This window comes from Symphalangus syndactylus, chromosome 11 (genome assembly GCF_028878055.3).
Source record: "Symphalangus syndactylus isolate Jambi chromosome 11, NHGRI_mSymSyn1-v2.1_pri, whole genome shotgun sequence".
In the NCBI taxonomy this organism is placed as follows: domain Eukaryota; kingdom Metazoa; phylum Chordata; class Mammalia; order Primates; family Hylobatidae; genus Symphalangus; species Symphalangus syndactylus.
This window is the reverse complement of record NC_072433.2, coordinates 15,927,953-15,955,720: the sequence shown is the minus strand read 5'-3', so window position 1 is coordinate 15,955,720 and position 27,768 is coordinate 15,927,953. Positions and strand designations below refer to the sequence as shown.

General features: G+C 35.6%; 1 protein-coding gene across 7 annotated transcripts in view; it reads right to left on the bottom strand.

The window, feature by feature from the left end:
* The window catches only part of ARFGEF1 (ADP ribosylation factor guanine nucleotide exchange factor 1), a 170,630-nt gene that overhangs the window by 103,436 nt on the left and 39,426 nt on the right, over nt 1-27,768 (bottom strand). For all 7 annotated transcript variants that reach the window (XM_063611518.1, XM_063611519.1, XM_055299111.2 and 4 more), the window contains 8 exons: nt 26,774-26,804; nt 25,564-25,720; nt 23,570-23,716; nt 20,780-20,959; nt 16,200-16,476; nt 12,412-12,522; nt 1,716-1,891; nt 417-550 (listed from right to left, as the gene is read on the bottom strand). In XM_063611518.1, the coding sequence (XP_063467588.1) occupies nt 417-550; nt 1,716-1,891; nt 12,412-12,522; nt 16,200-16,476; nt 20,780-20,959; nt 23,570-23,716; nt 25,564-25,720; nt 26,774-26,804 (1,213 nt within the window). The remainder of the gene's footprint in view (nt 1-416; nt 551-1,715; nt 1,892-12,411; nt 12,523-16,199; nt 16,477-20,779; nt 20,960-23,569; nt 23,717-25,563; nt 25,721-26,773; nt 26,805-27,768) is intronic.

Sequence of the window (27,768 nt, the reverse complement as noted above, 5' to 3'; positions counted from 1 at the left end):
CTGGGATACAGGGTTACATTAGCTCCAAAGTTACTTATATGGAAATAAGAATTTATTAATTCATTCATTTGATAACACTTATTGAGTCCCTCCTATGCACCAGGCACTATTCTAGAATGCTGTCACACCCTTTAGGAAATAGCATAAGTTATCTATTCCAGCAATGTTGAAACTTTTTGTTTTTAGAAAATAGTATAAGTCACATACCCTTTAGGAAATAGTGTAAGTTATCTACTCCAGCAGTTTTGAATTGTTTTTCAATATTTTTTTCTTAAACGTAAAATACCTCCCCTCCACCCAATTTTTTTTTATGGTTCTATAGGACAAAAAGAACAAAAGAAAATCCAAACATTACCTTAACAGTAAGTTTCAAGCCTAAAAACTCTATTTGTCAGGCAAAACAGTTAATAACTTACTTTGGATCTGGTGGTCCATCTGACAGTGGTTTCATTGACAGTTTACACAATGACCTGAATACTAGAAAGGCATCCTTTTGTAAAATGTGGGAAAACTTAGCACCAGGTGAAGGTCCTGAAGAATTTCCAGATTCCTAAACAAGTTAACATACCATGAAAATTTTAGAGATGTTTGCCAGTGTACAATCACTTCAGCCTTCTACTGTATTTCACTCAATTCACTAACAGGTGGAGATTCCCCCACTATTGGAAGGGGAAGCAGATGAGGGAATCTGCCACATTGTTTTTCTTTTATACTCCACGGACCACACCCAACAATAAATACCTTTAAAAATGCACTTTAAAAATATTCCTTATTAATAAACCAAATAAAACTCTAAAAATTTACCCAGCTCATACTATTACTGACAAAAAACTGATACATCATGCCTGACAAGATCCTATCCAAAGACCTAAATTATACTCACTACTACCTGTCACTGACTGTTTTATGCTTTTATCCTATTTTATTTTTTGTCTCACTCTGGGCAAACATAAACTGAAAGTCAACCAAGCCAAGAAAATGTACTCCTAAATATGGGACACTTAGTGGAGGACTCCTTTACCTAAAAAGGCAGGTTTTTTACACACAAAATATAGGGTAGGAAGCAGGAAAAGAACCTGTCATTACCATAGCACTGATTTCTTTGCAGCCCTGAACAAAGGTTAAGGTGAAGCTCCCTAAATTTCTAAAAGTTTTCTCACCCTACAACACAGGTTCAGTCACCTGAAATGCTTGGGACCAGAAGTGTTTTGGGTTTCAGATTTTTTTGGATTTTGTACTGTCTGCATTATACCGATTGAGCATCCTAATCCCAAAATCCAAAATGTGGAATTCTCCAATGAGCATTTCCTTTGTGTATGACCTTTGAGCGTCATCTTGGCACTCAAAAAGTTTTGGATTTGGAGCATTTTGAATTTCAGATTAGGAATATTCAGCCCATACCAGAATTATCTTGTGAATATGTAATAAGAATGTTCTTATTAAATGTTAATTCAATTGGTAGATGATTGTGGAGAAGATGTAAACATAGATGAGACATACCTTAAAGTTGGAAATGTAACTATCAAAATATGAAGGGGAAAAAATCGCTGTAATTTATATAAATGAAGGGAAAAAAACCCCCAGTTTCTTATTTCCCCAAACTAAATAAAATTCAGGCAGCATCAACAGCTGAAAATACTCATGAGAAGGTGGTGGTAGCCTATAAATTGTAAGATTAACAGGATTTCTCCCCCTCCCCACCCCTCCATTTATACCTGAGTATCATTGGAAGAGACTGACAATCTATCATCAGGTAAGGATGGTGTATATGCAACAGAAATTGGTGTTCCTGGAATTCCATTTGCTTGAATATTTTCACTGTCACTACCATCCTCTATAGTTCCAATGTTGCCATCTGCACTTGCATTTATAGTAGTCCCTTCTCCCATATCTAAAATGATAAGAATAAAAACCATGCAAATATATCTGACTTAACCGAAGTGTATTTAAAAAGCATAGAGTATTTAAAATGAAACAGTGGCAAGAAAGCAATGTGAAGTAAAATATGCATTGGCACCATTTAAAGGTTAGCATACTTACTACTAAATAAGTATGCATCTGGCATACTTCCAAATACAATCCTTAAGTTGCTCTGGCAATGAAACACACTTAGCTGATGAAAGGCTAACCAGGATGTGCCAAAACAGAAGCTTAATTTTAGTCTATATTAGCATTTACTGAACTGGGTTTTGATGAATGCTAATGACTTGAGATGTGAAGACAAATTCCTCGAAAAAATATCTCATTGTCAAATTAGTTCAGGAAATGCTGGGAAATAGGTTTCTTTATTATAGCCTTTAAGTTGCTAATATGTACAAAACTCTCCAAGGATATACAGTATGTTGTGTTTCCAAAATTTATTTTACCATGAGCCCCCTTCCCGTTTTTAGAATTCCTATGAATATCTCTAACAATCTATGTTCTTTGGAACACAGCCAGGGAAATAATGACCTACACCACTGAAAATTTTTCACTAGATCACTTTCAGTAATCATACTTGTAATTAATATAAACAGAAACAAATGACTTCTGGTAGAACAAACAGAGATAATGAAAATACCAAGTTCCAGAACTACTCTAGGTATAATGAAACTCTTTCATGCTACCAATTGAAAGAAAACTATAAGATAGTACGAGAGACACACGCTGCACTATAAGGAACACAGATTCTGAAATATTAAAGACCTGTGTTTCAATCATGTCTTCACCAGTTAATGGGGTAAATTATTTCATCTTTCTTTGCCTGGGTTTCTTCATAAGTAACAGAAATAATGAGGTCTATGAGGAACCACCAAAACACACATACAAGACGTAAAGAATAAAACTGGTACTCAATAAGTGGTAGTTATTACTAATTTTGTTACTAATTGATAACATGTCTCCAACTTTTGAGTGACTCGAGTAATATGAAAGGAGTGCAGCTTCTGGTTCCCCTACCCAGAAGTTGCTTTCTCCTCTCCAAATTAGAAGACCCTGGAATAGATTAAACTGGATAGGTTGGGCGCGGTGGCTCACACCTGTAATCCCAGCACTTTGGGAGGCCGAGGAGGGTGGATCATGAGGTCAGGAGTTCGAGACTAGCCTGGCCAACATGGTGAAACCTCGTCTCTACTAAAAATACAAAAATAAGCTGGGCACAGTGGCAGGTGCCTATAATCCCAGCTACTCAGGAGGCTGAGGCAGGAGAATCACTTGAACCTGGGAGGTGGAGGTTGCAGTGAGCCGAGCCAGCACCACTGCACTCTATCCTGTCAGAGCAAGACGCCATCTCAAAAAAAAAAAAAAAAAAAAAAAAAAACTGGATAATTCCAAAGCAAGTTTTGCATTAATAAGTATAACATGAAAAATATATTCAGTAATAAAATACATTACGGAAACTGTTACACAAAACAGATGCTTTCTTAAGAGGACTTTTGGAGCTTTCATATGCTAATGTTTGATGTGCTAAATACCACTATAGTTTTTATATATTACATATATAAAGAATGCATAGGCCAGGCATATAATCCCAGCACTCTGGCAGGCCAAGGTAGGAGGATCACTTGAGGTCAGGAGCTCAAGACCAGCCTGGGCAACATAGTCAGACACCATCGCTACAAAAATTTTTTTTTTAAAAAAGAATTTACATATGTAAAGATTGTGGAAAGACTCAGAAAAAAACTAACAATGATTATTAGAAACTGAGTTCCTATCTCATTCCCCAGAGTACTTATTCCAAAACTTTTTCTCTCCGCACCCAATTACATCTCTTCCTATGATTCTCTCCCCACCTCCCCTTAACAAATGATTTCCATCTACTACTTAGCTAAAAATCAGGTAATTTAACATAGGCTCCCTCACTGTCTCTTGCAGCACCACAAAAATACATCTCTTCCTGCCTTCAACAGTATCTTCCTCCACTAAGTATTTTAACATTGCTTTTTCAATTTTGTGCACACAACTGGATCTTCCCCATTATCAAATAAACATTCAAATATTTTCACACACACACACAAAATCTTCCTTCACCTCTTGCTACACCTCAGCTCTTGTCCATTTTCTTCCCTCTTTTTATTAAATTTCTCAAATGAATACTCAATATTCTTTGATATTACTTTCCTCCTTTCCGTCTCAAGAAATTTCTTAAAGAAACTGAAAACATTTCCTGATTTTCTTTTTAGACTTTGAAGCCACACCCCTGTGGGTTGAAATCTTCACTTTATCACTTCTTCGAAAGGAATAATCACTCATTACTTCAATTTTCTCATTTGTGAAGAGGGGACAGTAACAGTACCTAAACATCCCAGTGCTTGAGGGAAGAGTAAATGAATAAATACAAGCACATAAAATCATTTGGGATATACAGGAAGCACTTAATACAGTTAGTATTATTACTGTCTCATGTTTTTTCCTCTAATTATCCTTTAAACATAGATGCAAACTTCTACTTTCAAGGTGGTGAATTGAGCCTACCAATTTACCTTCTCCTTTGACAAATCCCACTGAAATTACAAAAAAATATATATAAACAAGAGATGTACCTTTAATAACGCTGATAACCTAAGGAGCATATCACTGGATCATAAACTTTGAGGAATTCCTAGAAAGTAGGTTGAGATCAAAGGAAAAGCTATTTAATTTATTACTTATGACTGAACACATGCAAAGAATAGGCCTACCTGAGAGATATGATTGTTTTACCACCTGGGTTCTGAAAGACTTCAAAGCCTAGAATGGCAAGGTGCTATGAGGTAGGAGGGAAGATGCAAATTGAAGAGCTTGGGGAACCATGCCAATGTCTATCAATAGAGCTGACCACAGCCATGATCATCTAGACTGTATTTGATCACTGCCTGCTAATTAAAGTAGATTATTTGTTTAGTAGGTCTCCTAACAGAACAAGTAGGCCAGGAAAGGAGAGAGCAGTATCTCAGCTAACTGGGAATGCCACAATAAACACAGAAGGAAAACCAACTAAGATTCTAGGCTCCTACTCTGTTTCTACTTATTTCCAATTAAAGCCATTACTGAATGATGCCAGCCTAAGATTCCCTGGCAAGGGTTGGGAGAGTGAGAACAAATCAACAAGTGTGAAGATCTCCCTCTGTGTAGAATATATAAAAGTGTATAGCATTCATCCCAAGCTTCACTTGACTTTGGTTTGTGTTGACAACATGGTGAATGATATGGGCCTACACAGCCCAAGGGCCACTAGAGCCATACCCTGCTCAAGGGAGGTACCTGCTTCTTTGCTCTCAGCTTAGAAATGAGGTCTGCCTTTGGACCACAGTCACCTCATGAATTTTGGAAGGGAAGGCCTCACAAGAAATACAAAAAACATATACACAATTACTGAGAGTAGACTGATCAAATCTAGTCTCTCTTTCTACAAATAGGCAAAAACAAAGTTTAACAGCTCAAAAGTGAAGACAAAAGACAGCAATCTGAGCAAATGGGTAATTAGATTTCACAGCTGGGATAGTTCCAGTTAGTACAGTCAGTAATAAGTAAAGGAATGTTGCAATAATACACAAGAGCAAAGTGCTATAAAAAAAAAGAAGCTCAGAGAAAAACGGGGTTCTTGGGGACAAAAATATTACTGAAACAAAAACTACATTGGAAAAAGCAGTAGAATGGATATTACTAAAAAATATTTGCAAAATGGAAAAACCCTTGTAACATTCTCGTTGAATGTAAAACCCTAAGACAAAATGATGGAAATTAGAGAAGATTGCAATAGCAATCAAGGACATGACCTAGAATATTCAACATCTGTATAGTGTGAGATGTGGAAAAGAACAGAAAAGATGAAGAAGAATTAACAACAACAAAAAATTTCTAAAATGACGAAAAGTCATAAAAAAATCAACTGCTACTCCTGATTTAAAAAACAAAAGTAAAATTCATACCCATGCACAGTCATGTAAATACAAAAGATAAAAGTATCTTTTAATAAACAACAAGAAAACTTAACTTGATAAAGAGTATCCTCCAAAACCAAAAGCAATCATCAAATTTAATGGTGAAATATACCAATAATGTTAAAAAAAATGAATATCCTTGCCATCATTAACACTATTCAACATTTTCTGGAGGTTCTAGCCAATTTAATGTAACAAAAAGAAACAAACAAAAATAAGCTATAAATGCTGTAAAGGAAGAGACAAAGATAAAAATATCATTATTCACTCAGAAAAAATAGCCAAATGAAAAACTTTTAGAAATAATATGAGTTCAGAAGGTGACCAAATAGGAGAGAAATATGGAAAAACAAGAATTTTTCTATATTCCAATTAAATTAGGGAATAGAGGACTCAACCAAAATATTATCAAAAGTATACCAAAAATATAGAAATAATTCAACAAAAAATATGCATGAGCCAAAGGAAGAAAACAACAAAACTTTCCTGAATGATGTAAAAGACTTGACTAAATGAACTTTTTATGTTTCTGGACTCGATGCTGTTGCAAAGAAGATATCTTCCCAAGTTAATTTATAAGCACATTACAATTTCAATTACTAAGTAAGCTTTAATTTTTGAACTTAATAAAGTGATTCTAAAGTTCACCTAAAAAAAATACATTTAATAGATATTTTAAAAATTGATACCATAGAATACAAAAATTAAAAACTAAAGAAAAAAATTGAAGAGGGAGGCCTTGCACTATGAAAATTAAAATGTACTATAAAGCCAAAATATTTTACATAATTCAACACTGGTTAGGAATAGACAAATAGCTCATTACAACTGTACAGAAAACTCAAAAAAAAGAACCATTTAGGATAAAATTTTCATGTCAAATTAATTGAGAAATGATTATTTCCATAGGTTATAATTAGCTATACAATTTCATACCATACAGAAAAATAAATCTGAGATGAATTAAAGAGCTAAAGTCAAAAAATAAAAACAAAGTATTAGCAAAAGGTATCACAGTACATTTTATAATCTTAGGGTGGTAAAATCCATTTTAAGCAAGACAAAACCAGAAACCACAAATTAAAAAGATAATCTTAAAAATTTTTTTTTGTGGTCAAGTATGTGCTCGGAAATAAAAATATAGGCCAGGCACGGTGGCTCACGCCTGTAATCCCAGCACTTTGGGAGGCCACGGCGGGTGGATCACAAAGTCAGGAGTTCAAGACCAGCCTGGCCAACATGGTGAAACCCCGTCTCTACTAAAAAAATACAAAAATTAGCTGGGCATGGTGGTGTGCACCTGTAATCCCAGCTACTCGGGAAGCTGAGGCAGGAGAACTGCTTGAACTCGAGAGGCAGAGGTTGCAGTGAGCCGAGATCTTGCCACTGCACTCCAGCCTGGAAGATAGAGCAACAAGACTCCATCTCAAAAAAAAAAAAAGAAAAAGAAAATAGTATAAGCAAAAGTTCAAACAAAACAAAGACTGAGTAGAAAAAATATTTACAATTTTTTTTGTACAAGGAATAATTTCTTAGTATGAAGAACTCCTGAAAATAAGAACAAAAGAAAGAAAAGGAAAAATAGGCAAAAGACAAGAATAGTAATTCAAAAAAAGATAAGTAGTCCAATGATATTCAGTTGGAATATACAAAATTGCCAATGTTTGACCTATAAAAATAATTGCCTATGTTTTGACCCTGCAAATAGCCAAATGCAAATTAAAACAATACAATAAATACCATCATTACAGTGACATTATAGCACTGTGTACAAATTTTTTAATATTCATACACCTTGATCAAGCTATTCCTGCTTTATAATTTATCCAAAAGATAAGTGCAAAAAGATGTCTATAGTAAGAATGTATATCACGGCAATGTTTATAAAAAGCAAAAACCTGGAAATAATCTAAATGCTAGTATTAATAGGAGATCATTTAAATAAATTATGGCCCAGTGTTATGATGAAATTCAAATGGATGTGAATGGATATAGTTTAATATGTGAAAAAGGCAGATTATCAAACTGTAAGTACAGTATATTCCTATTTATCTTAAACATATGTAATATATATGCAGGCATGTGTGAAAAAAATTATTTAAAAAATTATGTACAGCAAAACACATCATAATAAGATCAAAAGACTTGGGCAAATAACAAACTGAGAGGAAGTATCTCTAAAATATATCACAGAATCCTAATACATAAAGGATTCTTAAGGGGAAAAGGATAAAAATCTGATGGAAAAATGAACAAAAGACATGAATAAATGACTCACTAAAAGATATACTAATGATCCTACAGATATGAAAAGATGTTTAATTTCACTCATAGTCAGAGAAATGCACATTAAAACCAAACTGAGATACATTTCTCACCTATCAGGTTGGTAAAAACTCAAAATCTTTTAGTACTACCAGCTGTGGAGAGAAAGGCACTCTCATACATTAATGGTAAGAGTGCAAAATGGCACAACACCTATAAAGAGGAATTTAGCAATAGCTAACAGATATTCATATTCATTTACCACTTGACCCAATAATCTCATTTCTAGGAATTTGCCCTGAAAATAAACTTCCATAAATATGAAACAATACAGATGTACAAAGTTATTCACTGCAACATTATTTGTAACAGCAAAACACTGGAAACAACGTAAGTGCAACAGGGAGCTGGCTGAATAAACTATGATATATCTGCATAAGGTAGTATTATGCAGAAAGCCATGAGAGAAAAGAAGAAAATCTCCATCAACTGAAATAGAATGATTTCTAATATGTTAGGTGAAAAAATGCAACACACACATACATGCAGTACTCTAACAAAAAATGTGAGAAAGGGAAATAAAAAATACGCCCTTGCTTACATCTCTTATGTACAAGCAGACATGTACGCGCTAATCCCCAGAGATAAACTAAAAGCTAGTGAAAGTGATTACCCATAGAAGGAGGATCAGAGAAGGAAGGAGCTGATGGAGGAGTTCTCCAAGTAAGCATTTTATGTAATTTTGACTTTGAATCATGTAAATATTCTCCATATTTAAAAAAAGAATAAAATAATGCAAGTAACTTTTTCAAAACAGTACTCTCACTCATCTTTAGTAGGATATATTTAAGGATATATACAATTACAGAGAAATCTTGAACTTTATAGGTTTGCTGTTGGTAATGGCATCTTCTTGAGAATCTGGGTTTTCACTGTAGGAAACGGAAGATACATATAGAAAGTACAGAAAGATGAGGAGTAACCTTGTGGTATCGGATGTGAAGTAGAACTACAAATAGGAACTTAAGACTAATTGTATGTTTCCCTATCTCTATCCATTGAAAGGGCCTACAAGTAAGGACATCTCAGCAGCTAGCAACAAGAGCAACTTGTAACCAATTCTTGGTTTCTAAGAACAACTGCCCACTAAAAAGGACAAAGACTCTTTGGAGAACTAGCTGATTCCAGGGCTGAGGAAAACGGAAGTTGAAGGTGAACCTGGAACATCTTTCTGTTCCGAACATAAAGGAAAAGCTCAAAGACTAATAGAATCACATCAAAAGAACGTGGGTGTTAGCTTGAAGGGATTCCTACTGGCAGACAAAAAAATAAAAATAATGATGATACAGGATTATAACACATCAAATAATAAAAGAATTCATTAAGCCCATGGTATTATTTTTTAAAGGGGGGGTGGGACAGGGTGGGAGAGCTCTTCTCTATAGAAAAATGTCAATGAATGTTAAGAATTAGAAAATTGCTATATTGCAACCCAATATCTGAGTAAGGCAAGGATCATCAATGGGTGCTAAAACCATTGAGTAGGCCAGGTGTGTGGTTCACATCTGTAATCCCAGCACTTAGGGAGGCTGAGGTGGGAGGATCACTTGAGGCCAGGAGCTCAAGCCCAGCCTGGACAACACAAGCAAGACCCCATCTCTACAAAAAAATACAAAAACTAGCCGGGCATGGTGGTGTGTAACTGTAGACTCAGCTACTCAGGAGACTGAGGCAGGAGGACTGCTTGAGCCCAAGAGGTTGAGGGTGCAGGAAGCCAAGACTGTACCACTACACCCCAGGCTGGGTGACAGAGCAAGACCTCATCTTGGGGGAAAAACAAATAAAAAACACTGGGTGAATAAATTTTCATATGGTCTCCAAGTATCAAAGTATCACCTCAGATTAGCTATTAATCACAAAGTGCAAAATGTTCCTTTACAGACAGCTGATTATCACCATCTTAACCAAATGATCCAATCCTACCACCAACAGGGGGGTAACCTGTCATTATGTACCAATTTATATGATGTAATATTAAGTACTAATATCACTATGCAGTATTTTTGCCAATATGTTTAATCTAAACTAATCATGTAGATGACAGTCTCAATCTACTCATATAGGATGGTAAGGAAACCATCCAATAAATCCAAAATTTGAAATATTCTACAAGGCAAAAGATTCTTCAAAAAAGCAAATGTCACGAAAGTTCAGGGGAAAAATCAAGAGGATTTGTTTTAAACCAAAGAGACAGATAAGCAAATAAGAGTGTACCCAGGTTGAGTTCTGGATTTAGAAAAGAAAAAAAAGGATATAAGACACATTTTGGGAAAACTAGGAACACTGAAAAATATATGTATATTAGATATTCTTGAAATCATGTTAATTTCCCTAGGTATGAAAATGGAATTGTGCTTATGTATGAGAATGCTCTTATTTGGAGAAGATATATGCTGTGAGGTATTTACAGGTGAAATGTCATGATGTATACAACCGATTTTCAAATGGTTCAGCAAAGACACATACATTATGTGTATGGTATTTAAAGATACATAAAGTAAACATAGCAAAATCGTTAACCACTAGTGAATCCAGATGAAGGACACAAAGGTGTTCACTGTACCTTTTTTTGAACTTTTCTCTGGGTTTGATGTTTTTCCTAAGTAAAAAGTTGCAGAAAAATGAAAACTTTCACTTCAGACTCTGTATTCTGTTAGGTGCTAGTGAATTTTTTTTAGTAAAGGGTCAGATGATAAACATTTTAGGCTTTAGAGGTCGTACAATCTCTACTGGAACTATTCAACTTTACCTATGTAGTGCAACAGAAGACCTCTGTAGGCAGTATAAAAACAAATAAGCATGGCTGTGTCACAGTACTATTTTACATACAAAAATAGGTAGTGGGTTGAATCTGGCCCACAGGCCATAATGTGCCAACTCCTTAACTATACTATTATATGTTTAAAGAATGCACGGGCATGTACTGCTATTTTTTCTTCTCTATTTTTTATTTTTTTAATATATATTTTAAATTCATACTCTTCGAATCATGGTCTCTTCTTCAGTCTCTACCAGTTCCCACTTGGTAATCTCATGGCTTCACTATTAATTTTAACAGAATGACTCCCATCTATAGCACCTGCCTTGGCAACTCTTGAGCCAGAATTTTATTTTCCATTATGTATTTCATAATCATTTCCACACGGATGGCCAACCTGAAAGTCAAATTCAGTATACCAAAAGTAAATAAGTGCCCTTTTTCCCAAGTGACTTATCTTCCAAGATGATTCAATTGTACCAATAGTACCACCATCCACCTGTCCATTTAGGCTCAAAAACTGAAACACTACCTGTGCAGAAAAGAGGTAACATAGCAAGTCAGAGACTGCCTATCCTTAGAAAGGCCTACTTGCAAGACTGGCCTTTGGCTGGCACCCGGGAACCTATATTTTGGGAGGGATCCCACTATTCCCAGAACTGATAAAAGTGACTCACTGTGTCTAAACTGTACAAAGAGTGTAATTTATGCTAAACACCAACCTTCCTTCTGGTAGCCTGGAATTTTGGTACAGGCTAGGTGCCTATATAACAGCCCCCAATAAAAACCTTGGGCCCTGAGTCTCTAATGAGCTTGGCTGGTAGACAACACTTCACAATTTGAATTAAGAGAATCTGTATGACTTCACTGAGAGAAGACATTTGGAGCATGTACCTGATTTTCTCCAGGCTTCACCCCATATTCCTCTTCCTGTTGATGATTCTGCTTTGTACTTTTTCACTAATAAATCATGCAGTGAATACAACTATATGCTGGGTCCTGTGACGGCTTCCAGTGAAATCACCAAACCCTGGGGTAATTTTGAGGGCCTCCGACACACTTTATTTTCTCTTCTTTACCTACTTAATCAGTTACAAAGTCTGCTTGATTCAATATACATTATATCACTTATCCATATTTTTGTCTCCATTTCCATGGTTTCTGTCCTATCCAGGCTTTGATTACTGTGCTGGTATCCTACTGGGAATTCCTATTTCCAGACTTAGCTTCTTAAAGCATAGTTCTGGGTCATTTCATTTCATTTGTTCTAGAATCAAGGCCAAAATCCTAAATGTGGAATTTATAACTTTCCATTGGTTGGCTCCAAACGTTTTAACTTTGCCCTTTCTATTCCAGACATTACAAAGTCTCCACAGTCAGATGAAATCCCACAGACAGAGTAAAATAATTTTGAATGAAGTATACTACCTCCAACAACAATGTTCACCATTTCTTCTACAATGTTCTGTACGATGTCTTGTGGCTTTTCCTCACAATCATGGTTTTCTCCATCATATAACACGTCATTTTTAGATAATGCTTTAAAAGAAGAAAAATTCAACAGAACATTATTTTAACTTTTTGGAAGCTTTTTACTAAATATTTATGATGAAAAACTCCTAAACCATGAGGAATAAAAGAAAAACAATCAAATAGATAACATGAAATTAGAAGCAAGTATATGCTAAACCTTCAAAATTTATACCAAAACTTTATTTTCCAAATTCAAGTCAATTTCAATAATGATTCATTTGACAAGCTATTACATTATTACACTTAACTGAATTTTCTAGATTAGTCCTTTAAGAACCAAAACTTCAAAAAGTATTTTAAATGAAACATTTCTAACATGTCCTACAGATGCTTACTTATATTTAGCACACACATTACACTATCCCTTATCAAATATACTGAATGTAATTAGGCTGGGTGCAGTGGCTCATGCCTGTAATTTCAGCAATTTGGGAGGCCAAGGTGGGTGGATCACCTGAGGTGGGGAGTTGGAGACCAGCCTGGCCAACATGATGAAACCCCATCTCTACTAAAAATACAAAAATTAGCCGGGAGTGGTGGCACACGCCTGTAATCTCAGCTACTTGGGAGGCTGAGGCAGGAGAACTGCTTGAACTCGGGAGGTAGAGGTTGCAATGAGCTGAGACTGCACCACTGCACTCCAGCCTGGGCGACAGAGCAAGACTATGTCTCAAAAAAAAAAAAAAAAAAAAAAGTAATTAAAGCTTGTTTCGATTACTTAGGCTCATCAATAGTAAGATCAACATTGTACTCTATGGTGAGGTCCCTGAAGAAGCATCTGGGCCTTCCCCAGTACTTTCTGGCTCTTCCTATTTTTTCACCAACAGAATCTACATATCTAATGTAAAACTAAATTTAAGAAGCTAAAAAAGAATTCATTGTCCAATTTAATGTAAAAAAAAAAAAAAAAAAAAAAAAAACAACAGATAACTGCCAATCGAACTTCTGAATAGCTAAGAGAAACTGATGAAATCTGATGTTCCGGATAGCTTGCATAGTCTATTGCAGAGAAAAACAGGAATTCCACTGGGCTTTTTAAAATGTTGAAAATACGTCAAAGCAGCTCAACTATCACTTTAGAATGCCTTGGGATTCCAAACGCTGTCTTGAGCTACCTTTCTACACCAAAGGGCATCAGAGAGCATATTAGGTGGTGGTGCTGCAGTTTCAACTCCTTGAACCTTCCCACTACTATGAAGGACCACTACAGCTGAGCACAGGGGGTCACATCTGTAATCCCTGCACTTTGGGAAGCTGGGTGGGAGGATCACTTGAGCCCAGGAGTTCAAGACCAGCCTGGGCAACACAGTGAGACCCAGCTGCTACAAAAAATTTAAATATTAGCTGGGTATGGTGACACCTGCCTATAGTCTTAGCTACTTGGGAGGCTGAGACGGAAGGATCGCTTGCGCCTGGGAGGCAGGCAATGACCCATGATTGTGTAACTGCACTCCAGTCAGGGTGACAGAGCAAGACCCTGTATCCAAACAAAAAAAAAAAAGGAAAAAAGGACCACTACTTATAATAGTGGCTTCTAGGTGCCTATCCTCTCTATAATTTCACTTTTACTAATTTACTGTCTGTAGTATCCTAAAAATAATGAATGCCACAAGAGAAAATCAGATAAATATGCATGTAAATGAGCAACCTTATTTTATAAAATATCCAAATAAAAATAGCATTTAGAGTCTTCTGTGAATAAAAACATAAATGTCTTGAAAGATAATTTTTCCGCCATTCTTAATAGTTTTATTTCCATGCTCTAGTTGGCTAAAATTACCTCAAGTCTGAAAACTAGAGTTTCAAAGTAACTAAATATACATAACCACTATCTAAAAGTGTACAAAATGACTAGTGAAGAGTCAATTTTCACATAAGTATCTGAAAGAAACAACAGATAACAGTGACTAATATTTATTACATGTAGAAAGTGCTTAGAGAAGTTAACTATTATGTCCAAAGTCACGCAGCTGGTAAGTGACAGAGGTGTGCTCCAAAAATGCACTCTGAACCAACGGCTGTCAAGCAGAATTTTCATTTATATCAGCTATTGGGAGAAAAACATCTTTAAAGCCAAAATAATCATGACAATCCCACAGGAAACTATGTCTTTCTAACTCTATATTCTACAAGGCTTCTACAGCGGTACCTCACACACGGCAGACGCTTCCACTCCTTGGGTCTTAGTCCATGTTGTTTCCTTGGTTGGAAAATTTCCTACCCCTATCTATCAAGATTCAACTAAAATATCACCACTTTCTCTACAAAGAAATTTCCTAACTCTTCTCAGCAGAATTACTTCATGCAGGGCATTTTTAGGACACCTATCACATATTATACCTTATTTATGCTCACTTGACTTCCAGGTATGCTAAGATCACACTAAAAGCAGTGGCTGTATCTCCATCTTCTTTTTACCCTCAAGTCCTGGCATGGTGCCTAAGACACAGTATGCTCAATGAAGGTTTGCTAAATGCATAGATATATAAACAAAAGAATAAATAAAGTCCCAGCTTTACTAGAGATTAGCCCTTTGAATCTGCCCCTTTATAAGCTCACAGTGAAAGCAGGGGAAATTTTGGCAAGGGCAGGCTAGACAAATGTAAATCACTTAAGTGGTATGGATTCACTATTAGCTTCAGTACTATGAATGCTTAGCTTATCGAAGTCATCCTTTTTAAAACAAATAGTAAAGTACTATTTTTAAAAGCATGCCTCTCAGAAAGCTGGGGGAAAAATGTAAAAAGGCACGTATTCATGCCATTACTAAGTTTTGGAAAAGGCATGGTTTAAAAAAAAAAAAAAATCAAGAGCTGAAAACATATTATAAAAGTCCTTCCTCACAGTGAAGTAAAAACACAGACTTCAGATGAACTGTAACTGACTCCTAACATGCTAGTTCTAGACAACCACACTGGAGAGGCAACAGAATTCCCATCATTTAAAAATGACATCAAGCTAAGGAAGGGCAAAAGGAGAACAACACAAACTCTCTGGTAGTTTCACAGAACAGCTAAAGCTGAAAACAACATTTAGGAAAAAAATAACTTCATGGGATTATTTTTACAGAGAAACAAATTTGTAAAATAAATATAATTTTTATAATCTTATAAGTGTTTTCTTATAATATACACTTAAAAAATCAGAACACCTCAATTTTAGTGATTACTATGCATCATGATTTTTAAAAATGAAAATTTTTGTCTATCAGTTGGTTACTCAAAAACTTTGTTTTCATATTTAATTTCTGTACTTTTTTTTTTTTTTTACCACAATCATATTTTTAAAACTGGTAATGATTTTTTAAAATTTTCAGTCATATTCCAGAAAACCTTACTAGGTCACTTGTTTGCTATGAAACCAATCTTAAGAAAACTGAAATTCCTATATAACATTTAACGGACATTTACGACCCTCTTTAGAAATATATCTGAGCTCCAAAGGAAATCTATAAATCATACTGCTCATGAGATGCTAATAAATGCAAAGTATCATTCATAGATATCTTATAGGTTAGAGTCAAATTAACTTTACCACCTACAATGAGGAAAGTCCACAATTACCACAATGTGTCTGACACACTTATTAAATCATATTATCCTTTCAACACTTCTTCATCAAAACTCTCATTCCTACACATTTCCCTTAACACACACCCCAAACCCCCTTTTCAAGAAGATTACTTTCAGCTGCAGTTGCCTGATCAGCTTCAGTCTGTTCATTTTCTGCACTGGAAATATCAGATCCATTTTCAGGCTCTGTGTCATCTTGAAGGCTTTTATCTACATCATTTGTATGGAGGTCAAGGTCCCCTTCGTGTTCTTGGGATATATGATCAACAGTCTGAGGTGGCAAATATCTAAGTTGAGGTGATTCAGGCTCGTGATGGCTTACTGGAGACTGTAACAGATGATGATGCTGCCGATGCCTTTCTTTTTCCATTTGTTTTGCTTCCTGTAACTGGAAATAAATAAAATTTCCAATATTAGTAAAATAAGTTGCTTAAAATTTGGAAGGATAATGTTACCTCCAACAATCCTTTCTATATAGTGCCATTCTCTCTATGCTTGGAAATTAAAGTTTATCAGAAATGGAGAACATAAACTATACTAAAAACAATGAACAATGTTTACTTCTTAGGTGGCTGGCAATCGGCACATAAGAACAGAGTCAAGACTTTCACTATATAGCATTTTCACTGTATTTGGTGTTTGTATGAATGAAACACACACACACACATTCACTTTTGCTTAAACATACAGAATGAAAGTCTATAAAAATACATAAGAAGCTAGTACTAACAATTACCTACAGAGGGTAGAGATTAGGAAATAAAATGGGAAACAAGAGTGGGAGGCAACTTTTCAGTGTTTATCCTTCTGGAGCATGTTCTTATGTCACCTTGTCAAATATCTTTTAATAAAAAAATTAAAATTACATTTAATAGAATTACAATGAAGGCTTAAATCACTCTGCCTAGCCATCTAATAATTATGAAAAAAACTATCTACAAATGTCTGAATTTTAGAAAAACTGTCATTATTATGTATATAATACTATCTGTAAAACTGGCTCACAAAATGTTAGAAACATTAACAACTGGGATCACAAGATTTCATTTTTTAGCACTTTATTGCTTTCATACATCTCTTTTGGTCCTCAAGACCTGATAAGAATGAGTCTCACAGAATTAATTTCCACCAAGATAAATCTTATACAGTACCAAATATGAACATTTCATATTCTCCAGTAATATTCCAGGTTAGGTGGAAATGCCAGAATTACATAAATTTATAAAATAAGTTTGAATTAAAGGATTTTAATAATAAAGTCTGACAAAATTTGCTTTGTAGGGAGTTTTATTTTGTGGGGGAGGGGGAAAATTAAGGTTACCAGTAGCTAATATCAAAGAATTCAACATCTGGCTTAGAAGATTTTAGCAAATGTGGAAGTTAAGTCATCTGTATCCCATTTCCCCTTATTTTCTCTCCCTCTTTTCCACCTTTTCTATAATTATCCATAGCACAGAACTAAATACCCTTTGTAACACAATACATGTTCATAGCCTTTATCATAATTCAGTTCTACAGTTGTTTAAGGGAAACTCTGCCTCAAATATTCGTAAGATCTTCAAAGGTAATAGTCAAGTCAGTTTTGCTCGTCACTGTGTAAGTGAGGCCTAGCACAGTGCCAGGAACATATAAGGAACTTAATAAAAATCTGTTAATCAAATCAAACCAATAAAACTTTATTATTAAAAAGTGACAAAAATACTTTATGTCCTCAAAAAAAGGGAACAAAACCACTGTTTGTGGCTGCAAAATATTAGAAATAAATTAATGCCACTACAGAGGAGAGTGACTTAATAGATAACAGGCTATACTATACCCTAAAGTACTATCATCTATAAAAAAGAATGAGGAAAGTCTTTAAGGACTGATATGAAATGCTTTCTAGGACATACTGCTCAATGATAAGAACAAAATACAAGAGAATGTATAGCATGTGTGGTAGCTTGTCTTCAAGATGGTCACCAATGATGTCCACCTCTCAGTTTTCACTCCCTTATGTAGTCCCTTTCCACAATGTACCGGTGTGACCGCTTCTGATTATAAGGTAGACATGTGGCTTCCGTCTTACATTCAACGGGTGGAAAGAAGGGAAGAAGAGGAATGCAGTGGTAGGAATTAGGAGGAATTGGTACTTTTCTGAGTAGACCTTCTGTAAAGCTCTGACTCTTAAATCGCAGTAATGTTTTATATACCTAAAAAATAAGTAAGTACAGTTCACCCTCTGTGTATCCATAAGTTCTACATCTGTGGATTCAACCAAACAGGGATTTAAAATACTGATGGCGGGGGAAAGAACGGCCGTGTCTGTACTGAACAAACATGTACAGACAACTTTTTTTTTTTTGGTCATTATTCCCTAAACAATACAGTATAACAACTATTTACAAAGTATGAGGTATTATAAGTAATCTAGAGATGATTTAAAGTATACAGAGGATCTGTGTAGCTTATATGCAAATATTACACCATTTTATAAAACAGACTTGAGTATCCACAGATTTTGGTATCCATGGGAGGGCCCTGGAACCAATCTGCCGTGAATACTGAGGGATGACTGTAATTAAAGCTAACCAGGATGTGACGAATACCAAAAATGAAAAGCAGAGAGTAACAAATGAGTCTAACTATTATCACAAAGGAATAGCATTACCCTATTGCAGAGTGTGGGGAAGAAAGGAACTAATCTAAGTAACTAGAAAATAATATTTTGAATGGATAAGGCTAAAGACAAAAAAACCTGAATATAAATGCTATAACCTACTTAGTAAATTTGTTTCTCACACTAGTAATGATTAGCAATTCTAAAACTAATGGGTATAATAGGATTGAACAATGTATTTAGAATACAAAAGCCATATTTCTCATTGTTTAGAGAAAGAAGTTTACAAATAAAGGGAGAAGACTGAAATGAACCCTGTATTGTTGAACTGTAATCAGAAATATCAGTATGAACACATGGTTTTATTACCTACATATGGAAAGTCACATACAGGTGTGGGAATTGAGTGGGACGGAAGGGATAGTATATAAACATATATTTCCTAACTCTATCTGCTGAGAGGCCTAGAGGCAACAACACAGAGTGACCATGAATACAACTAGCACTCAGATTTTGGTTTCTAAATACCATTCTCCAATCAAAAGAGCTACAGCTCCTTATTGAAGTGGTTGATTCCAAGGCTGAAGCTGGGAAAATTCAAAATGAGCCTGGAACATCTTGAGAATCCAGAAAGCATGGAAGTACTCAAAAAAGGATGGGAGCTGGTCACAAGGACACAGGGCCAAAATTGTAATAATTTGGGCAACAAAATAAGTAACTGTAGCACACATTACAACCATAAAATAAAATAAATATTTGTGATTACAGATAGATATAAATAATTGAATAAATAAATAAAGGGAGAAGAAATACAATTAATAAATACAGAAGAGAGAAACAGGAAACTCATTAGGGAAATGCCACAATAATTAACTGTTGCCAACAAGATCCACTGATAGATACCAAAACTGAGGAAGTGGGGGGAGGATCTGAGGAGAAACAGAGTATTTGCACAGTCTTAAAATATCTCCCCAAAGATATTTATTAATTGCAAAAGAAAAACTACTAACTTCACAGTGGAGGAACCTGACAGATAACTACCTTAACCAAGTGATCAAGGTTAACATCACCAACATTAAGATATATCAACATCATGAACTCCTAACAAAATGCACTGAAAAGGACACAACACTGTTTCAGAGATATTCTGGCAAAAAATGCACAACCTCATTCTAATCATGAGAAAACATCAGAGAAAGTAAACTGAGGAAAATTCAACAAAATAAATTATTAGTATCCTTTTAAAAATAGCAAGATCATGAAAAAGATAAGGAAAAGTTGAGGAACTGTCACAGACTGGAGAAGACTAAGACATAAGAACTAAATGCATACTAAACACAATGTGGGATCCTGGGTCAAATCTTAAAACATTAGTGGGAAAATTGGTGAAATTCAAGTAGGGTCTGTAGTTTAGTTAACAGTATTGTACCAGTGTTAATTCTGCTTTTGATAATTGTACTATGTAGGTATGTAAGTTAACTGCATTAAGGGAAGCAGGATGAAGGGTAAAAGGGATTGCTCTGCAAAATTTTTGCAACTTTTCTCTACATTTAGAGTTCAAAATAAGAAGCTTGATGTTGATTTTTAATAGTGAAGACCTATGCAATTAAGAACAATTCTCTAGTTGCTGATCTCTTAACAATCAACCTGAAGCAGTTTAAAGTATAAGGAATATCATGCCCCTTTATCATATGGGGGGAAAAATGTATTTCATCAATACAGAAATATCCTTTTTTAAGGCTTAATGAACAATTTTATTTCAGATTAGATTAAGTATTTTATAGCTACATTGCACTCTACTAAGCTTGAATGCAACAAAAGTATTAATTCATAAGTACTTCCACAAGGAAGATGGCAATCAGAATATTTCACATTCTATTTGTGAACAACTAAAAATACTTTGTCCAAAGTCAGTAAACCTTAAAACAAAACAAAATAAAACACAATACCACAAATCTTCAGTAAGTGGAACTGTAAATAAAAGACATTCTTTTCTACAGGTACAAAGATTTCACTCTAATTACTGTAAACTCCTTTCTATATTTAATGCCTGTTGTGTTCTATACAATCTCTCTCTTTTTAAAATACTTACTGCTTGGTTTTCCATGCGTGCAAAGATAACATTTAGCATCTGAGTGAGAGTAGCTTTGGCTGTTGTCTGATTGATGAGATTTTTGCTTGCTAAGTAGATATTGTAACATGTTCTCACAGCTTGCAGTACAGTCCCTTCATGAATTTCTATGTGTTGTGATGTTACTGCAGTAAGTAACGCCTTTAAGAAAAAAAACAAAAAAAAAAAAAAGAAAGAAAAAAAAGGACAAAGTTAAAGAGATTTTTTTTTTTTTTTTTTTTTTTTTTTGGAGACAGTCTTTCTCGCTCTGTCACCCAGGCTGGAGTGCAGGAGTGTGATCATAGCTCACTGCAGCCTTGAACCCCTGGGCTTAAGTGATCCTCTCGCAGCAGCCTCCTGAGTAGCTGGGACTACAGGTGAGCACCACCACACCTGGCTAATTTTGTTTTATTTTTCTGTAGAGATGCAGTCTCTCTTTGTTGCCCAGACTGGTCTCACTCCTGGCTTCATGCCAGCCTCCCACCTCAGCCTCCCAAAGTGCTGGGGTTACAGGCATGAGCCACCACACCCGGCCTCAAAGTGATTTTCTGCATCTAGAGTTTCAGCACAAAAATTAAGCATTTTCATATTACAATTAAAACTTTCAGAAACAATTACCGCTTGTGGGTAGTATACACAGAATTTCTACTGGCCTTGAATATATCATCAACTGTTAAAATATTTGATGTTTTCCTCACTGTGGCAGTAGTTTCCACATAATCTGAAAACCATTTAACGATTTGTTTCAACCAAGGTTTCATTTTAATGAAAATACTATTTAATTTACTAAAATGCACAGCATGAAAGCTGTTACAGCAGAGCACAGATATGTCACATAAGATATCTGTTGAACTAGACCATCAACTTGGGAAGATAAACATTGTGTCTTATTTGCCTCTAAATTTTTCTGAGATCTTTTTTAACAGACTGAACTCAATAATTGTGCTCTTGTTGTTATTGCTGAAGAGGTTTATAAATGTTTTAGAATAAAGCATTTAAAATAATCCTAAAGTAGCTGGACTTAAGTGCCCCAGCTACTTGGGAGGCTGAGGTAGGAGGATCATTTGAGTTAGGGAGGTCAAGACTACAGTGAGCTGTGATCATGCCACAGCACTTAGCCTGATCAACAGAGTGAGACTCTCCCAAATTAAAAAACAAATTCCCAAGGCAAATACTTCAATAAAATGAACAAATTTAACCTATGTGAATTTTCACATATTGGGTTACTTCCAATTTCTCAAGAGCAAAGACTCTTTATCTTTTGTCTTCCTTATGTTGTACAATGCTATGCAGAGTCAGCATTAATGGGCATTATCTTAAACCATAAATGACATGAAACTATACATGACAGGTCAAAATGATCAACCCATTTTTTTTTTTTTTTCTTTTTTGAGACAGGACCTCACTCTGTTGCCAAGCCTCAAGTGCAACGCAGTGAACATGGCTCACTGCAGCCTCAATTCTTGGGCTCAAGTAATCCTCCCACCTCAGCCTCCTGAGTAGCTGGGACCACAGGCACACACCACCATATTTGGCTAATTTTTAAATTATTTTTTGTAGAGACAGGGTCTTGCTGTGTTGCCCAGGCTGGTCTCGAACTTCTGGGACTAAGCGACCTTCTTGCCTTGGCCTCCCAAAGTGCTGGGATTGCAGGCATGAACTACCATGCCCAGTATTTTTTTTTTTTAGAATAATTATATGGCTTCTGAAGTAAACACAACTATAAAACTGAAAGGCTCCAAAAGGGCTGTATTCACACATGAAAGAACACTTCATATATACATGTAAAAACAATTTCAAAAATACTGTACTATATATAGCGCACGAAAATTTTACTGTTATAAAAACATACCACCACTACCACTAGCAATAACATTAAGAACTCAGTATCTGTAACAGAATGAAAACATTACTAATTTTTCTCCAAAGGAATTCAATCAAACAGGTACATTACAGCACAAACTCAGAACAGGGTTTTGCTGAGCAAGTTCAATAGATGGATGGGTGCAAGGATATCAGGAGAGTTGGTGGACAAGTAGTGTCCACCTGGTGATTCATGAGTTGAGAGGACAGGCTATGAAAGGTCCAACAGTACAGAGGAAACCAGAGGGGTCACAGCTTTAAGAACTACCTTGATGGATGGAATATATATATATATATATATATACATGAAAAACATGCCAGGAACAGAAAAACTCTGGAAGACTCTAGGGACTAAGTCTAAACTGAGACCTTCAAAAGAACAGATATGGAACATAGTTTTCCTCTAACAAACTCTTGGCATACAGCATTAAAATCTCCTAATATGGAGTCTAGAAAGCATCCAAATAACCTCTTTTTCTTTTCTTGAGACTGAGTTTCACTCTGTCGCCCAGGCTGGAGTAGAGTGGCATGATCTTGGCTCACTGCTACCTCCGCCTCCCAGGTTCAAGTGATTCTCCTGCCTCAGCCTCCTGAGTAGCTGGGACTACAGGTGCCCACCATCATGCCCAGCTAATTTTTTTGGTATTTTTAGTAGAGTATTTTTAGTAGAGATGCGGGTTTCACCATGTTGGCCAGGCTGCTCTCAAACTCCTGACCTCAAGTGATCTGCCCAACTTGGCCTCCCAAAGCGCTGGGATTACAGGCATGAGCCACTGCACCCGGCCTCAAATAACCTGTATTATAGCTGGAATGCACATAAAATGATCTTCGTAATGTTTTAAAGTGAAAGGCATCTGAATTTTGAAGATATAGATTATTAATAACAGTTTTACTTTATATAATAATTACCTTTATTATCTGCAGCTGAACTCCTTCATCTGTCTGAGGGCCCTGAAAGCAGCCACATATTGTTTCAATAATTCTATCAATTAATTTTTTGCCTGGTGTTGTACTATCTGGAGCATTGCCAGTCAAGTGCCCATAAGCAATAAGTTTCTAAAATGGAGAAAGAAAACAAAGATCCTAAGGTAACAATTATTATATATACTAATGCAATATACATAAAAATTACAGTATACAATTGAATATACATAAAAATTTTTACACAAAAACATAAAGGTATTATCAAAGCCAAAGCTATACCAACTTTTTCTGTAGAAACTTTATTCATATAAATATGTAAAGTTATTTATACTTGTAATAATCACAAAAACAGAACAATAACCACAATAAAACCATCAGGTAATATTTTGAGAAAGCCAGGCCTAGGAGAACCTGTCTCTGATGAGCTAGAATTGCTTACTGTGGCTGGGCGCAGTGGCTCATGCCTGTAAGCCCAGCACATTGGGAGGCCTGCTTGCCTGCCACATTGTCAGTCCACATTGGGTGGACTGCTTGAGCTTCGGAGTTCAAGGCCAGCTGGGCAACATGGGGAAAACCCATCTCTACAAAAAATAAAAAATTAGCTGGGTGTGGTGGTACATGCCTATAGTCCCAGCTACTCAGGAGGCTGAGGTGAGAGGACTGCTTGAGCCTTGGGAGGTGGAGGTTGCAGTAAGCCGAGATTGTGCCACTGCACTCCAACCTAGGTGACAGTGAGACCTTGTCTCAAAAAAAAAAAAAAATTGCTTATTGCTTTCCACATAAACAAGGTTTTATTGATACTGCTTTTGTGAAAATTATCTTCATGCTTTTAAATGACCCCCAATCTCTTTCCAAATGATTCATCAATATGTATAAAACCCAGTTTCCATATACTAGCTGAGATAAATCATAGATTTGTTCATTCATCATTATCAGTATACCCTGGAAGGAAAGCTTTACATATTATCATTCTAATTTTCCAGTGAAAACAAGATCACAAATCAGATGAACTTATCTTTAACCTATCCTTAAGGACAAATCATATGGTCTTTTCCTAGCCACTGAATTACAGTTGAATACATACAATTCCCAAATAGTGAGAACATCTGAAAAGAGAAGTATTCCTCTATTTAGAAATTTGTCTTACAAATATAATATCTATGAAGATCATCTGTATATGTGTCAAACAGGGTAACAGAGTTTAGAAATTTATCTGACATAAATGACTGCCATTGCTAAAGTATAGCAGTTAAATATTGAATTATATTAAGCTGCCAATATTAACCTATTGCTTCATATAAAACAGCAGATACTGGCCAGGCACAGTGGCTCACGCCTGTAATCCCAGCACTTTGGGAGGCCAAGACGGGCAGGCAGATCACTTGAGATCAGGAGTTCAAGACCAGCCTGGCCAACATGGTGAAACTCTGTCTCTTCAAAAAAAAAAAAAAAAAAAAAATTAGCTGGGCATGGTTACCCACACCTGTATTCCCAGCTACTCAGAAGTCTGGGGCAGGAGAATTGCTTGAACACAGGGGGCAGAGGTCACAGTGAGCCAAGATTACACCACTGCACTCCAGCCCTGGCAACAGAGCAAGACTCTGTCTCAAAAAATTAAAAAAAAAGAGCAGACACTTAGAAAAATTATTTGCAAATGGTGATGTATGTAAAGTCAGCAGCAGGTTAAAAGTATTACGGGTCTTGTATTTCACTGATGAGAAGAGACCAACATTTTTCATTATTGATAATCTTAGTAAAGATTTTATATCCCACTAAGTTAATGACTGTTATTATTAAACTAGAAACATCTTTTTGCAACTATTATTATCTGTCTTAAATATAAAAAATCACTTGGATTTTTTTACCACAAAAAAGAGTATTCAAAGCTTTCATGGAAATGTCTGAATCGTCAACATGAGTAATGTTTTAGAAACACATTCAAAGTACACAGTTTTTAGAAAGTGCCATTTTACACATACCTGTAAGCAATCTAGAGATGTACTAACTATGCGGGGACATTTGGACTGGCATGCCAACTCAAAAGGCAAGAAGTACTTGTCTGCTTCAATAAAATTTGTCTTTGATTTCACTGGTGGAAGGGTGCTTGATCCAGCTTTTGCTTCTCCATGAGGAGGACTAAATGAGAAAGAAAGTCTGATTATAGCATATCACATTTATAATATTGACGATAAACCCATGCAGAAACACAGAATTTCAGTTCTAAAAGGAATCTTGCTAAACCAGTCCTCTATCTTCCCATATTTCAAGAGGAAACCCAAGCCCAGAGAAGTGAAGTGGTTTGCCACATGGTCAAAAGCTAGTGGCCAGAGCTGTGACTAAACACAAGACACTGAAATCTTGTCTGCAAAACTGGTCTACAAAAACCATAAAATTCAAGGTGCTTCTATTACAGAAATATTTTATTGTCACTTAACAAATTTGGTATCATAATACCTTAAAAAGCAATGGCCTTTCTATTTGTCCTTAAGTCAAAGTGAGTTTTTTTAGTTATTCAATATTGTCCTAAAAAGGCCAACACTATCAAAAAATCCAGTAATTTTTCCAAATATGAATCAAAGTCTTTAAGAAAAGACTCTGAAGCCTATCTTACGGTATTTCAGAAGTATCTTTATATACTTATTTATATGAGAATCTTTTTGTATTTTTAAGTATGCTTAGAGCAGAGTCTGGTGGCTCATGCCTGTAATCCCAGCACTTTGGGAAGCTGAGGTGCGTGGGTCACTTGACTCCAGGAGTTCAAGACCAGCCTGGGAAATATGGCAAAATCTTATCTCTACAAAAAATTAGACAGGCATGGTGGTGCTCGCCTGTAGTCCCAGGTACTCGGCAGGCTGAGGTGGAAGGATCACTTGAGCCTGGGAAGCAGAAGTTGCAATGAGCTATGATCACACCACCGCACTCCAGCCTGGACAACAGAGCGAGACCTTGTCTCCAAAAAAAATATGCATACATTTTTATAAATATATATAAAAACAGGTTTTAAGAAATATAATTGTATTTATTGTTTTTATATAATTATATTTCTTAAAACACATTTTTAAAGTTGATTTTACTATAAAACTCACATGCAGAAAATTTGCCACACTAAAATACAGATGACTATATTATTTTGACCAAGACTGACAAGTTTGAAAATTATTTTTACTAAAGAAAAGAAATCCCACAAACCTCTGTTTTTCAGTTTCCGCTTTTATTTCCTCTGAGGGAAAAAAAAAAGAAGCATACATTAGAAAACTGGACAGCAGAAAGACTGAGTAATTTCATGTTTTATGAACTCATTTGGAACTTCTACAAAAAGTTGGAAAGAATGCAAATTTAATAAAAATTAGGTGCTAAAATTGTTTCATCTAAATTTTTTAATTTACACAAATAATATAAAACTATATGAATAGGTACATTAACAAACATAAGGATAGGTGAAATTACAGATTATTAATTCCAAACGCATTTCCCTTTTCTCAAAGCATTTCCTTTTTTGTCAAGTAACTAGTTATATTAAGCAGAAGCATTAATATTAAGAACAGGGCCAAGTTCAGTGGCTCATGCCTGTAATCCTAGTGCTTTGGGAGGCCAACGCAGGAGGATCACTTGAGGCAAGGAGTCTGAGATCAGCCTGGGCAACAAAGACCCCATCTCTACAAAAAAAAAAAAAAAAAAAAAAAATTTTAAATCAGCTGGGCATGGTAGTGTACGCCTGCAGTCCTAGCTATGTGGGCCAGGGGGTAGAGGTGGGAGGGTCCCTTGAGCCCAAGAGTTAAAGGTTACAGTCAGCTATAACCACTAGACTCCACTACACTCCAGCCTGGGCACAAGAACAAGACTCTGTCCTTCCACCAAAAAAAAAATCACAACAGAATAATGTGTATGCTATACTGAAGTCACAAAATATATGGCTGATGTTTGGGGACAGGGGGAGAAACACCTCAATGCACCAACCTTGTGATTACCCCAGGGAGATTATCAGACCAGAACTATAACTTCTTAAGTATGTTTGTGCATTGATATTTAACTAATTTTTCTATTTATGACTATACAAGGCCCTATAAAATACACATGCTCAATTTAATGGGAAATTTTCCCTTTCACTATTTATACTATAAGGTATCAGATAAATTAGACAAATCCTGCCTGTAATAGAAGACCCTTAAATTTAATTGGCTGAG